Source organism: Chlorocebus sabaeus, chromosome 2 (assembly GCF_047675955.1).
Source record: "Chlorocebus sabaeus isolate Y175 chromosome 2, mChlSab1.0.hap1, whole genome shotgun sequence".
NCBI classification, from domain to species: Eukaryota; Metazoa; Chordata; class Mammalia; order Primates; family Cercopithecidae; genus Chlorocebus; species Chlorocebus sabaeus.
Genome location: NC_132905.1, coordinates 34,507,676 through 34,521,270, shown reverse-complemented (window position 1 = coordinate 34,521,270; position 13,595 = coordinate 34,507,676). Strand labels below are relative to the sequence as shown.

Sequence of the window (13,595 nt, the reverse complement as noted above, 5' to 3'; positions counted from 1 at the left end):
CCAGCTACTCAGGAGGCTGAGGCAGGAGAACCACTTGAATCCGGGAGGCAGACGTTGCAGTGAGCCGAGATCGCACATTGCACTCCAGCCTGGGCGACAGAGCAAGATTCCATCTCAAAAAAAAAAAAAAAAAAAAAAAAAGTGGAATACAGAAAATATTTAAGAGATATTTGTAGACCCACATTCATAGCAGATTATTCACAAGTAGCCAAGGGCTGCCAGCAACCCACGTGTCCAGGGAAAGATGAAATGGATAAGCAAAATGTGGTATATGCATACAATGGAATGTTATTCAGCCTCAAAAAGAAAGAAAATTCTGACACATGCTATAACATGGATAAACCTTGAAAATATTATGCTAAGTGAAATAAACCAGTCACAGGAAGATAAGTTCTGTATGACTCCACTTACATAAGGAATCTAGAGTAGTCAAATTCCGAGACAGAAAATAGAATGGTGGTTGCCATGGGCTGGAGGGAGGAAGACATGGGAGGTTGTTTGAGGGTATAGAATTTCAGTTTTGCAAGATGAAAATGTTCTGGAGACTGGTTGCACAACAACGTGAATAAACTTAACACTACTAAAGGGTACACTCAAAAATGGTTAAGATAGTAAATTTTACATCATGTATATTTAACCACATTTTTTAAAAATGTTCATTTTTTTTCAGCCTCTCAAGTAGCTGGGATTACATGTGCGTGCCACTACACACTGCTGATTTTTTTGAAAAAAAGTTCATGTTTATATATCAAAAAAAAAAAGAAACAAAAATGTAACTACTTAAATAGTTGCCCTCCCTTCTAAAAATAATTTCAGGAGTATATAATGTATCTTAAGTCTCCTTTCTTTTACCATAAGATGCTTCTTAGTATCTGAAACTCAATGTATTTAGAACCAGCTCACCTTCTTCCCTGCCAAACTCACTCTTCCTTTCTCATGATTTTATTTAAGCCCTAAATCCAAGTCATCCTTGATTCCTTGCTCTCCTTCCTCCCCACCAAGTGCAATCATTACGAATTCCTTCCACTTTACCTCTTAAATCTCTCAGATCCGCCCCTTCTCTCCACCTCCACCATCACCACCCCTAGTACTGGCCATCCTCAACTTCTTCCTGGTCTGTTCCATCAGGCTCCTAACCATCTCCCTTGTTTCCATTTTGCTTGTTCTTTCCAACTTTTCCCCACTATTGCCTACAAAAGGAACTTAAAACACACACACACACACACACACACACACACACAGACCTCTTGCAAATCCAATTACATCAATCTTTTGTTAAGATCCTTTAATTGAGGCTTCCCATCATTCTTCAGATAATGGTGGTCTACATGTCCCTGCAGGGTGTGACCCCTACATGACGGGCGTCAACTTCATCCATGTCCTGTTCTTGTTGCCTACAGCACTCCAGCCACACTGGCTCTCTTTAGGTCACTGTGTATGCCTCAGTCATTCCTGCCTCAAGACTTTTGTGTATATGCTCTTCTCCACCTCCATCCCACTTCCTGCACCTAAATCTATTCATCCCCTGGATAGAGTATTATTACTTCTTTTAGAGTATCTTCTCTACCTTTGACTCCCCGAGTCTGTGGCATGTTCTCTTAGGTTATTTGCTCCTATACCTCTCTTTACAGTGATTATGATCAAACAAATACTGAGTGATTATCAACTGTCTCACCTGCTGGCTGTAAGCTCTATGAAGGCAGGCAGAATCCTTCCACATCTGTTTTATTATACTGGCTCAGCCTGCCAAAGGGTTGGGGCAAATTAATTAATTAGATTAGCCCAAGTTGCATTTTTAGGACTAAAAGAACTGGTCACCGTTTCTCCTCCATGCCTTCCCAAATTGAGTGAGTTCTCCAGAATATTACTTCCAATGCACAAGAATCCTGTCAGGCAGATAAGACTTGAAATGCAATGTCTGCCACCTGTTTATCATTCATTCACTGACTCAGACATGTATCGAGTCCTACCTATGCATAAAGCTATGCACACTTATGAACAAAACTAAGTACTTGCTCTTAAAGCATTTCCACTCTGGTGGAAGAGGCAAAACATGCCCTTATATTTTTCTGTTAACCTCCCCACCCTCAAAACCGTATTTTTTAACAGGGGTCTAGAACCTCTTCAGGTTCAAAGCCTGACTCCACTACTCAATAGCTGTGTAACCTGGTCACTAGTTGTATAACTTGGCCTCTCTGTGCCTCGGCTTCCTCATCAGTAAGACGGTATCTACCTCATGGGATTGTAAGGCTTAAGTAAGTTAAAACACATAAATTACTTAGCATAATGTTTAGTGCATAAGAAAGGCTCAATAGCTGTTAGCAACTTAAAACATAAATATCCTCCCCAGCAAGCCTTAGACTCCTAATCCTTTCTGGCAGTGCAGGTAAGAGTAGGTTAATCATTCAGGTTGTGTCTATGGCATGCACCCAACACATACATTATTTTAAAACCTTATTAACATGTCAACAAAGCAAAGACTACATCTGATAAATAAGAGCTCTGTGATAATGAGGTCACTGTCTGCAGTACTCTTTGATTTAATAAGCCTGGGCAGGCAACAGGTATCTTCAAAATAATACAAGTAAAGTTGATATTTTAAAAGTGAATGTTGTATCAACTAGCTGGTGTGTAAATACTAAACGATATGGCTAACTTTGTCAGCTGATATCCCTTCTCCACAGAAACAAGTTGAAATAATTTCCTACTGATTTTATGGATTTTTAACAAAGTTTTTGCAATTTTTTCATATTGCACAGGCATATTTCTTTCTCCCCCCCGCCCAAGACGGAGTCTTGGTCTGTTGCCCAGGCAACATTACAGTGGTGCGACCTTGGCTCACTGCAACCTCCACCTCCCAGGTTCAAGCAATTCTCCTGCCTCAGCTTCCCAAGTAGCTGGGACTACACGTGCATGCCACCACGCCCGGCAAATTTTTGTACTTCTAGTAGAGACGGGGTTTCATCATGTTGGCCAGGCTGATCTCGAACTCTTGACCTCGTGATCCACCTGCCTCGGTCTCCCAAAGTGCTGGGATTACAGGTGTGAGCCACTGCGCTCGGCCAATTGCACAGGCATATTTATAAGAGAGAATTACAAATAAACAACAAATGCAACAGGTCTGTAAAAACTGCCACAGGGCACTTGTCTATCTAGGAAGTATATCACATTAGGTACCAAAAATTACATTTAAAAGTTTTAATATGTCAATGAGAATGGTATATAGTTTCATTAGCACAAACAAATGTCTTCTATTTAAGACTCCCATGGATGTCTTTGTGATCTTTACTTGCAATCAATAAATATATATATGTATATTTTTTGAGACAGAGTCTCGCTCTGTTGCCTGGACTGGAATTCAATGGCGCGATCTCGGCTCTCTGCAACCTCTGCCTCCCGGGTTCAAGCGATTCTCCTGCCTCAGCCTCCCAAGTACCCGGGATTACAAGCACCTGCCATCATGTCCGGCTAATTTTTGTAGAGCTGGGGTTTCACCATGTTGGTTAGGCTGGTCTCAAACTCCTGACCTCTGGTGATTCGCCCACCTCGGCCTCCCAAAGTGCTGGAATTACAGGCATGAGCCACTGCGCCCAGCCTAAAATAACATTTTTAATTTTTCAGAGGGAGTATGCTATGTTACCCAGGCTGGAGTGCAGTGGCTATTCACAGGTGCTACCACTGGTCCCTACACCCTCAAACTTTTGGGCTCCAGTGATTCTCCTGCCTCAGCCTCTCCAGTAGCTGGAACTATAGGCACATGCCACAAAGCTTGGCCCAATAAAATATTTTTTTAAAACTTTAATGGGCAATTATTACATAGCAAGCACTGTTCTAAATATGCACTGGTGATAAAGAGAGGCAAGAAACATGCTTTTGGCCCGGCTCAGTGGCTCATGCCTATAATCCCAGTACTCTGGGAGGCCGAGGTGGATAGATTGCTTAAGGTCAGAAGTTCAAAACCAGCCTGGCCACCATGGTGAAATCCCAGCTCTACCAAAAAATACAAAAATTAGCCAGGTGTGGTGGCGGGAGGCTGTAGTCTCAGCCACTCGGGAGGCGGAGGTTGCAGTGAGTCGAGTGCCACTGCACTCCAGCCTGCGCGACAGAGCAAGACTGTTTAAAAAAAGAAAAAAAAAATGTTTTCAGCCCTGAAGGAGCCTGGTTTAGCAGAAGAAACCTATACAAATGTCGCCTAAACATACAAATAGGCCATACCTAACAGACCCTAGCACTGAGCCCAGTGAGGCCCACAGGATTCTATTAGGGGAGAATTAGGCACAGTTCCAAAAAGAACCCTTGAACTAAGTCATGAAGGATGCTTAAAATTCTTCAGTGAGATAAAGAGAGAAATGGCAGGGTCCACAAAAACTGCAGACTGGTTGCGGCCTTGTAATTCTGCGCAGCTGGAACGCAAGGTTTGGGTAGGAGAGCGGTAGATGACGGTGGACAGACAAACAGGGGCGGCCTTATAGATAGATGTTCCACGAGAAGTTCGTAGTTTTTCCTAATTAGGGAAGCTATGGGAAAATCCTAATCTGGGTAGCGACATAACGAGTTTACACTTTAGAAAGATCCGTGGTTTAGGACTCTACAACTCCCATGGGAGGGCTGCCCTAAGCCAGGGGTTCTCACTTCCGCTGTTCCGGGATTCTCGGACGACTCGCCCCCTTTTCCCAGTCTTGGTCAATACTGTTACCCCGCCCGCCGTGCGATCCCGCCCCCCTCGGAGCGCCCCTGTGGTCTGACTTCAGCAGCACTTTCCGGCAGGAGACTGGGCACTCGCTGTCACCCGCGAGCTGCCTCCCTCAACGAGATCTGAGCATCTTTCCGGAGGCTAACAGACCTGGGCTTCGAGTGACCACTGTGCTTGCCTCAGTGTCCTTTTCTGGAGCAGGGGAAGGCCCGGCTCCCTGCCCAAAGGCGGCTGTGCGCTAAGTGGCATACGCTCGGGGAGAGCCGGCGCAGGCAGACCCCAGCGCCAGTAGTGACGGGGGCGAGCGCCGCCGGGAGACTCCAGCCCGCGGGCAAGCGGGGTAAGCCAGGCCGTGGGCGGGAGGACAGGGCAGCTCACCGGTAAAAAGCAGAGTCCCCGAGTGGGTTCCAGTTCGCCGTGTAGCAGTCCATGGCTGGTGCAAACGGCAGCTGGGAAGCGCGGAGGGGATACCCACCTAGAGCGGGCTCCAGGCCGGCACTTCCGCTTCCGCCCGTCCGGGTCACGTGGCGAGGCCGCCGCCGCGGCCATCACCACTGTGGGCAGCCTCACTTGGCCGCCGCCGCCGCCGCCGCGACCCCCGCCCGTAACTGGGCTTCGCGCCCGCCAAGTGGGCCCAGCCCTGGCTCCTGCACCCTGTGGCGGCCACCTCCATCGCCTTGCTTTCCCTTACGAGCACTGGGGGTCGCTCAGGGCGGGACATGGGTGAACGGAAGTGGAAGCTGTGAGCGTCGCAGCCCGAGGCGCTGAGGCCTGAGGCGCCGTCGGGGCCACCGCGACGCTCGCATGGAGAGCGCTGGGTGCTGGGCTGCGCACCGACGGCTAACCCGGACCCACAGTCTCTGCGGGGCGGGAGCTTTGCAGAACCGACTGGCCGACCGGGGAGCGGGAACATGAGGCTTGGCCAGGAGCCCGCTGCGGGCCAGGCGCGCGGTGCGCAGGCCTACCCGGATCGCGGGTGAACACCGCGGAGCCCCGGGACTTGGTAATTGGCGCGAGAGGGCGCGCGCATGCGCGGGACGGCGGCGGGCACGTGGCGAGGCTCAGGGCGGCGCCGCGCGGGAAGCTCTGCAGTGCCCTGGAGGCCTGCTGGCTGGACGACCCTCTGCCTCTGGTACCAAGTGTGACCAAGGCTGGCGCCACCATGGCTCTGCCGTCACCTCCTCCCTTTAGCATTGAGCAGCCCCGGAGGGGCTAGCCCTGAGGCCGACCTGCCCTGAGTCCCCACCATCATGTGGCCTCTCCCTGCAGCCTGTCGTTGTTGGTGGCGGCATGGTCTTCTGTCTGTCCAGCGAGGAACCGCGCTGCCCGCTGCGAAGCGACATGGTCCACTTCCAGGCCTCGGAAGTCCAGCAGCTGCTACACAACAAGTTCGTGGTCATCTTGGGGGACTCCAGTGAGTGCCTCTTCTAGGGTGACGCTTCCAGTCCCACACCTTGCAACCTGTTCAGTGTGTCTGGACCATTTGTCTCCATCTCACATCTCCTGTCTGTCCTCTGGTCTGTTTTCGTCCAGTAGGTTTTCTCTTTTTATGTCCCACACATCTTCCACAGGTGTTCTGAAAGGTGTAATAACCTGTGCACTTTTTAGCCCCTCCTTGCTCAGCGTTTCTCGCCCTGACAGCCCCCCATACTTTCCATCATTAAAGCGTTGCATTGTGTAGTGTGTCTCCCGGGTGACTTGGCCGACTTAATTTCTGCCAGGTGATCTTGGGTCACTGTATACTGCTGGCCGGGAGGCACAGCGAACAGAGCCAATGCCAGGACTTTTTAACCTCATCTTTTCTCCTGCGTCTAAGTCAACACTCCACGGAGCTGGTGTTGGGCAGCTCAGCCCTGGGAAAATGGGATCCTGGACTTGGAAGGAGCTGGGGCAGGCTGAGGTCTGCCTCAGCCTTGGGATCTCTGTCTCCTCCCAGTTCAGCGGGCTGTGTACAAGGACCTAGTGCTCTTGCTCCAGAAAGACTCACTGCTCACAGCTGCCCAGCTGAAAGCCAAGGTGAGGGAAGCTTGGTGGCCATGTCAGTGGTGGGTGGGCCCAGACCTTGGCCTGGCAGGGTTCTCCTCCCTGGCATGGGTCTGACCAGTAGGGTGGGGGGGGTGGGTAGGGGGAGCTGAGCTTTGAACAGGACCAGCTGGTGGCTGGGGGCCAGCTGGGCGAGCTACACAACGGGACACAGTACCGTGAGGTCCGCCAGTTCTGCTCGGGCTCTGGCCACCACCTTGTGCGCTTCTACTTCCTCACTCGTGTTTACTCCGAGTACCTTGAGAATGTTCTGGAAGAGCTGACATATGGACCTGCTCCGGACCTGGTGATCATCAACTCCTGCCTCTGGGATCTCTCCAGGTTGGGGCAAGGGAAAGGGAAATACCAGTTGGGGATGAAAGTATGGCTCAGAGGCAGTCCACCCCTGTGCTCTTGCCCACCCTGTGTGTTACCCAACAGATATGGTCGCTGCTCAATGGAGAGCTACCGCAAGAACCTGGAGCGGGTGTTTGTGCGCATGGACCAAGTATTGCCAGACTCCTGCCTGCTGGTGTGGAACATGGCGATGCCCCTCGGGGAGCGTATCACTGGGGGTTTCCTCCTGCCAGAGGCAAGTGACTGAGGCCCATCAGGACAAGAGATGGGACAGCAGGCTGGTAGATAGGACTCCCTGCTTTCTGACCCTGCTTCATTCTGTGGCTCTTAGAGGGTGCACTTTCTCACTCAGCTCCAGCCCCTGGCAGGCTCCCTGCGGCGGGATGTGGTTGAAGGGAACTTCTACAGTGCTACGCTGGCTGGGGACCACTGCTTTGATGTCCTAGATCTCCACTTTCATTTCCGGCATGCGGTACAGCACCGTCATCGGGATGGTGTCCACTGGGACCAGCATGCGCACCGCCACCTCTCACACCTGCTTCTGACCCACGTGGCTGACGCCTGGGGCGTGGAGCTGCCCAAGCGTGACTATCCCCCTGGTGAGCCCTACCATAAGTGGGGGGGGTAGTGATGCACCGGGGCCCTCAGAGGACAGGGCTCAGAACCAGACTGGGACAGAGCCACTCAAGGGAAGTAAAGGTCCCTTGAAGGACCCCTGTGTCTTTTGCATGCACCTTCCTCAACCCCTGAGGAGGGTTAGATCACCGGAACAATATTCTTGTCCAAGTTCCAGTTTTCTGCAGTCTGGCTGTGTAGTCCTTTCTGTATGTTAGAAGGAGCTTATACAAGTATTGACCACACCAGGCAGCATGTTGCAAGAGTCCTACCCAACAGATTAACAGGAAAGAAATGGGGCATGGGTGTGAGGAGTGGAAAGACAGGGAGGAAGGGCCATCCAGGCAGTGTGACAGAAGCAAGGAAGCCCACAGCTTGGGGGGTGGGGGTGCAGTCAGCTGGCAGGGTGTGGAACAGGTGTGTTGCATCGGGAAGGCCAGCCTTATGGACTTGGGCTCGATGGGCAGTGTTCCATAGGCTTCTTAGTTCGGCCTCAGAGTCCCAGTGTGACTGGTGCAGCTTGGTGTAGCTCTCCTCTGTCCCCATCTCTGGGTCATTGGTGGAGGCTTCTGAGGGCCCCACTCCTCCTTGTTTTGAGGCACTGCTCCCCATCATATCTCGACTGTAACACTCTGCTGCAGAACCTCGGTTTCCATGTCAACGTCCCAGTCCCTGCATGCACACAAAGGGGGCACCGTGGCTGATTGTCTCCATGGCTGCTTCTCCTCTGCATCATGTCCTTAAAGGGCAAGTTTCCTGCTGCCCTTGTTGACAACTCACCCCTTTCAGCCCCAGTGTCTAGCACAATTTCCATGTACACAGTATCAACAGAATTGTATTTGTTGAATGGGAGGCACGAGTCATGTTAGAAGGCCGATTGTAGCAGCACAAGAGGATGTGGGGGTGCAGAGAATCCAAGAATATCATAGAACAGACCTGTAGCACTTGGTAGCCAGGAGTTGGAGCATCAGGGAAGTGAATTCAGATTTTAGTTAAACATCCCAATTTTCTTGTTTAGATGTAATAATTAATCCCCAGCAAATGATGGGATGCTCTGAAGGTTGTAAGGCTAGTTTTGATAGCTTAGGCCTTTGAAATCCAATTTGGAGCTATAGAAGTTAGGGCCATGAAAAGGGAGAGTTGATTTGGGGTGGGAGGATGAGTCGGTAAGTTTGGTCACAGCAGATTTATTTGAGGTACGTTGGAAATACAGAGTAGGTTTGCAGTCATTGGTACCCAGCAGAGAGATTAAAACTGAGGGCACAACGGGAACTATGAGGGAGACAGAAGGATGCTCACACTTTGGATTGGCAGGAAAGAGGCTGTGGCGGAAACAAAAGGAGATGAGGGCAGGGGCACTTTTAGGAAGGACTGAGGCTACTGGCAATGTCACATGACTGTTGAGAAGAAGGGAATTTGTTAGCAAGTGGTTACATTTAGTAGGAAAAGTGTTGAGAGCATGGGTTTGGATTAAAAGAGGGGGTGAGCAATTGAGGAGGAAATGAAAATTGGGCAAAACATTCCTTTTGGAAGTTTGGATGGTAAAGGGAAGTTGTTGGTGAAGGGAATAACAGGATCTTTATGTTTGGCTTATTTACTGGTCTATGGGGAGGAGGTGGGAGAGGAAAAAGTTAGATACAGGACCTGGGCAAACAAAGAAGGCTCTGGAGGAAAGTGTGAGGTCAGAACAAAGGTAGGTCTGAGAGGTAAGAGAAAAGGAACATACCTTGGGCTCGGCCTGAAATGAGAGGGAATGAGGAAAACTGGGTAGAGGGCAAGGGTGCTCCAGCCTGGTGGCTCTGCTCTCCAAGAGGAAGGAATAGAGCGTTAGAAGTGTGGACGGCCAGAGTTCAGGGCAGCCTGGCTCCCAAGCCTACCTAAAACAACCATCCCATTCCTAGACCCGTGGATTGAGGACTGGGCAGAGATGAATCATCCATTCCAGGGAAGCCATAGGCAGACCCCAGACTTCGGGGAGCACCTGGCCTTGCTCCCACCCCCACCCTCTCCTTTGCCCCCTCCCATGCCTTTTCCCTACCCACTTCCTCAGCCCTCGCCACCTCCCCTCTTCCCACCCCTGCCCCAGGATACCCCTTTTTTCCCAGGCCAGCCCTTCCCACCCCATGAATTCTTCAACTATAATCCAGTGGAGGACTTCTCGATGCCACCCCACTTAGGTAGGTGCCTCTGCAGCTCCCCTACCCTCTTGTACCTCCCCCTACCCAGCCTCTTATGCCTAGGTGAGCTGAGAGGAGTTGGGTAGCTCCTTGTGCCTCTAATACTGGGTTTGGTCACAGCAGTCCCTGAGTCTGAAACATCATCTGTAGGCTCATTAATCAGCTCACTGGTTGTCACTATTTCACTGTCTGAAGGTAGGGGAAGGGCTATCCCTTTTTTGTAGATAGGGAAACACAGAAGCTCACCTGGAGGACAAGAGTTGCTTGAAGGCAGAGCTGCACTCACTCTGGCCAGAAGCCAGCTCTTATAATGACTGGTTTTTTTGTAGGATGTGGCCCTGGAGTGAACTTTGTGCCTGGCCCTCTGCCACCTCCAATCCCTGGCCCTAATCCCCATGGTCAGCACTGGGGCCCAGTGGTCCATCGGGGGATGCCACGCTATGTTCCTAACAGCCCCTACCATGTTCGGAGAATGGGAGGGCCCTGCAGGCAGCGGCTCAGACACTCAGAGAGACTGATCCACACATACAAACTGGACAGACGGCCTCCTGCCCATTCGGGGACGTGGCCTGGGTAGACTGGATCTTGGGCTGGGACTGGATGTGCCAATGGCCCTGCAGGGCCTGCCTGGCACCTCAGGTACTGGGCTAGGGTGTCTGCTATGCCTGGTATTGTTCTTGTCCATTGCTGTCACCAATAAAGGCATGGAAGAACAGAGTGACAAATTCCTGTGTGAAGTGGATATCCCAAACCATGATCTTAAGAGTGGGGGAGGTTGCACCTGGGCTTTGTCCGACATGGGGCCTCTGACCCCACACTATTTAGAAATCATTAAATGTGCCTTCCTGTCTCACTGATTTCTGCCCTCACCAGAACATGTGTATTTAACAGAGATCCTGGAGGGGTCCCCTATTGTCAGCACCTCTTTGAGATTGGGGAAAAATCAAGGGCTGAATGGAAATTGTCAATATTTTGTATGGAATTTTGGATCTGGCTAGTTCTTACCTGTACCTCCCGGTCTCATGCATTCGCGTGTATATTCGTTATTCATCTACCCCTAAAGATACGAAAACGTATAACCTTATCTTGCATAATTCTTGGCACATATGGACACACAGTAAGTGGTTGGAATTAAACCAGAAAATCCCAAACCCAAGTGGGAGACGTATTCGAAACTTTTTTTTTTTTTTTTTTTTTGAGATAGAGTCTCGCTCAGGCTGGAGTTTAGTGGGGTGATCTCAGCTCACTGCAACCTCTACCTCCTGGGTTCAAGCAATTCTCCTGCCTCAGCCTCCCAAGTAGCTGTGACTACAGGTACACACCACCATGCCCAGCTAGTTTTTGTATTTTTAGTAGAGGGGATTTCACCATGTTGGCCAGGATGAGCTCGATCTCTTGACCTCATGATCCGCCCACCTCAGCCTCCCAAAGTGCTGGGATTACAGGCGTGAGCCACTGCGCCTGGCCTCTGTTTGAAACTTCTAACTTGGTTGATGAGATATGCGATGGAAGGAAAGAGAACACAGACCAACCTCTTTGGTTCTGGTGGTAAGACAGAAAAGGAGCCGAGGGAGACAAAATCCAAGGTGGGTGCCGGGGTGGGGTGGTGGTAGAGAGGCTGTTTTAAGTTCCATGCAGAAGTTAAGACCAGGGAGGTACAGGATTTCAGCTTTAACAGGTAGTCTTGATCCTAGGTTCATGACCCTACAGAGAATGTCAGTAGTAGAGTGTGAGCTAAAATGTGGGCTGGTGTGAGAGATGGAGCATGGCAGTGGACTGATAAGTGATGTGAGGGCAGAAATATAAGGTAACATGAAGACCCCATAAATAATTTTGAAGTAGAATGGATAGAAGAGAAGGATGTGGCCGGGCGCGGTGGCCCACGCCTATAATCCCAGCACTTTGTTAGGCCGAGACGGGCGGATCACAAGGTCGGATCGAGACCATCCTGGCTAACGTGGTGAAACCCCATCTCTACTAAAAACACAAAAAGCTAGCTGGGCGTGGTGGCAGGCGCTTGTAGTCCCAGCTACTCTGGAGGCTGAGGCAGGAGAATGGCGTGAACCCGGGAGGCAGAGCTTGCAGTGAGCCGAGATCGTGGGGCTGCACTCCAGCCTGGGTGACAAGTGAAACTCCGTCTCAAAAAAGAGAAGGATGCAGAATTCTTGTGTTAACTTTCCATACTTATTAATGAAATGTTACCTTGTTAAAGGACATAACATCTCACACAAAAGGAGATAGAAATAGCAGACCAGAAAAGTGTTGATCCTTGCTAGCCATCTACTAGACTAAATGCAAATGAAGGGAAGCTAATGAATCAACACACGGGTGCTGGAGACTCCGCAGACAATGTGACTTAATAAAACCCTTTAGAGGAACCAAATGAGACAGTGTACAAAAGTATTGGCACAGTTCCTGAACTTTTAAATTCAGCTTTCTCTGGTATAAACAGAAAGGAGAAGGGACATACCAAAATGAAAGAAAGCTTCTTGTTAGATAAGAGTTTTAATCATTATTTGCAACATTTGATTTTTTAAATTTATTTTTTCACTTTTTTTTTTAATATGAAGACAAGGTCTTGCTATGTTGCCCAGACTGGTCTTGAACTCCTTACCGCAAGCAGTCCTCCCACCTTGGCTTCCCAAAGTACTGAGACAACAGATGTGAGCCACTGTGCTCAGCCCCTAAATTGATTTTTTTCTTTAACAAAAACCCATCCTTGGAGCAGCCCTCTTCAGCTGTATCCAGTTTGCCCAATCCCTTGTCACTCTGCCCTTCCTTCTCAAAATCCTTTTCTCTCTTCAGACACCTTTGTACCTCTGATTCTGGGGCTTCCTGGTATTGCTGGAGAAAACTACACCTGGATTGATTTTCAGGAAAAAGTAATTTGAGTGACACAGCCTCAGTGAGAGCTCTGTTGTTTCCCGTCCTGTTCTCCAGGAATCCTGTCACCTTCCCTACTGAGCCTAGCCAAGGCTTTTTCACTTGCTTCAAACCCTATCCCAGATCTGGAGCTTTCACGCTAAGAAAACTGGAGAATCTTCAAATGTGCTCAATATCCCCTTCATTCTACTGCCATACATACATATGAACACACACACAGAGAGAGAGAGAGAGAGAGACAGACAGAGACAGACAGAGACGGACAGAGACAGAGACAGACAGACAAGGCATCTGTTGTCCAGGCTGGAATGCAGTGGTGCCATCACAGCTCACTGCAATGTCTGCCTCCCAGGCTCAAGTGATCCTCCCACCTTAGCCTCCCAAATAGTTGGGACTACAGGCACACACCACCATGCCCAGCTTATTGATTGAATGATTGGTAGAGATGGGGTTTCATCATGTTGCCCAGGCTGGTCATAAACTCCTGGGCTTAAGTGATGTGCCTGCCTCAGCCTCCCGAAGTGCTAGGATTATAGGTGTGAGCCACCATGCTTAGCCTTACCTCCATATTTTTAGTTTCCACCCCATTTTGCTATGTGGCTGGCATGGCCCACGGTGCCATGTCCCAACTGCAATGTCCCAACACCTTTGTCCTTAAAACTTTCTTACATTCCTTTAACATTTGTGGAAATAGCTTAATCTCTTTAAACTTGAAATTTATCATAAGAATAGAATAAAGAGGCCAGGTGCAGTGGCTCACACCTGTAATCCCAGTACTTTGGGAGGCTGAGGCGGGCAGATCACAAGGTCAGGAGTTCGAGACTATCCTGGCTAATACGTGAAACCCC

At 49.8% G+C, this 13,595-nt stretch overlaps 2 protein-coding genes across 11 annotated transcripts in view; one reads left to right on the top strand and one right to left on the bottom strand.

The window, feature by feature from the left end:
* Nucleotides 1-5,219, bottom strand: part of VPS16 (VPS16 core subunit of CORVET and HOPS complexes) — a 28,658-nt gene extending 23,439 nt beyond the window's left edge. For 5 of the 6 annotated variants that reach the window (XR_005238008.2, XR_005238006.2, XM_037990675.2 and 2 more), the window contains exon 1: nt 5,072-5,218. Coding sequence is in view for 4 of the 6 variants with exons in the window: in XM_037990675.2 (XP_037846603.1) it covers nt 5,072-5,124 (53 nt within the window). In the remaining 2 variants the exon portion in view is untranslated. Of the gene's footprint in view, nt 1-5,071 lie in introns of all 6 variants that reach the window. The other variant, XM_008019099.3, reaches the window with a different exon arrangement.
* On the top strand, nt 4,756-10,581 carry PCED1A (PC-esterase domain containing 1A). Of its 5 annotated transcripts, none has more exons than XM_037990677.2 (8): nt 4,756-5,033; nt 5,963-6,107; nt 6,630-6,709; nt 6,819-7,057; nt 7,157-7,307; nt 7,404-7,671; nt 9,589-9,864; nt 10,194-10,581. In XM_037990677.2, exons 2-8 carry the CDS (start codon nt 5,984-5,986, stop codon nt 10,439-10,441), a joined length of 1,386 nt encoding a protein of 461 aa, XP_037846605.1. In that variant the 5' UTR covers nt 4,756-5,033; nt 5,963-5,983; the 3' UTR covers nt 10,442-10,581. The 5 variants fall into 5 exon arrangements, with proteins under 5 accessions (XP_037846605.1, XP_037846606.1, XP_037846604.1 ...); XM_037990676.2 differs by lacking the exon at nt 4,756-5,033 and adding an exon at nt 5,241-5,696; XM_008019114.3 differs by lacking the exon at nt 4,756-5,033 and adding an exon at nt 5,242-5,696 and having other exon boundaries at nt 7,551-7,671.
* Nucleotides 10,582-13,595: the final 3,014 nt, after the last annotated feature.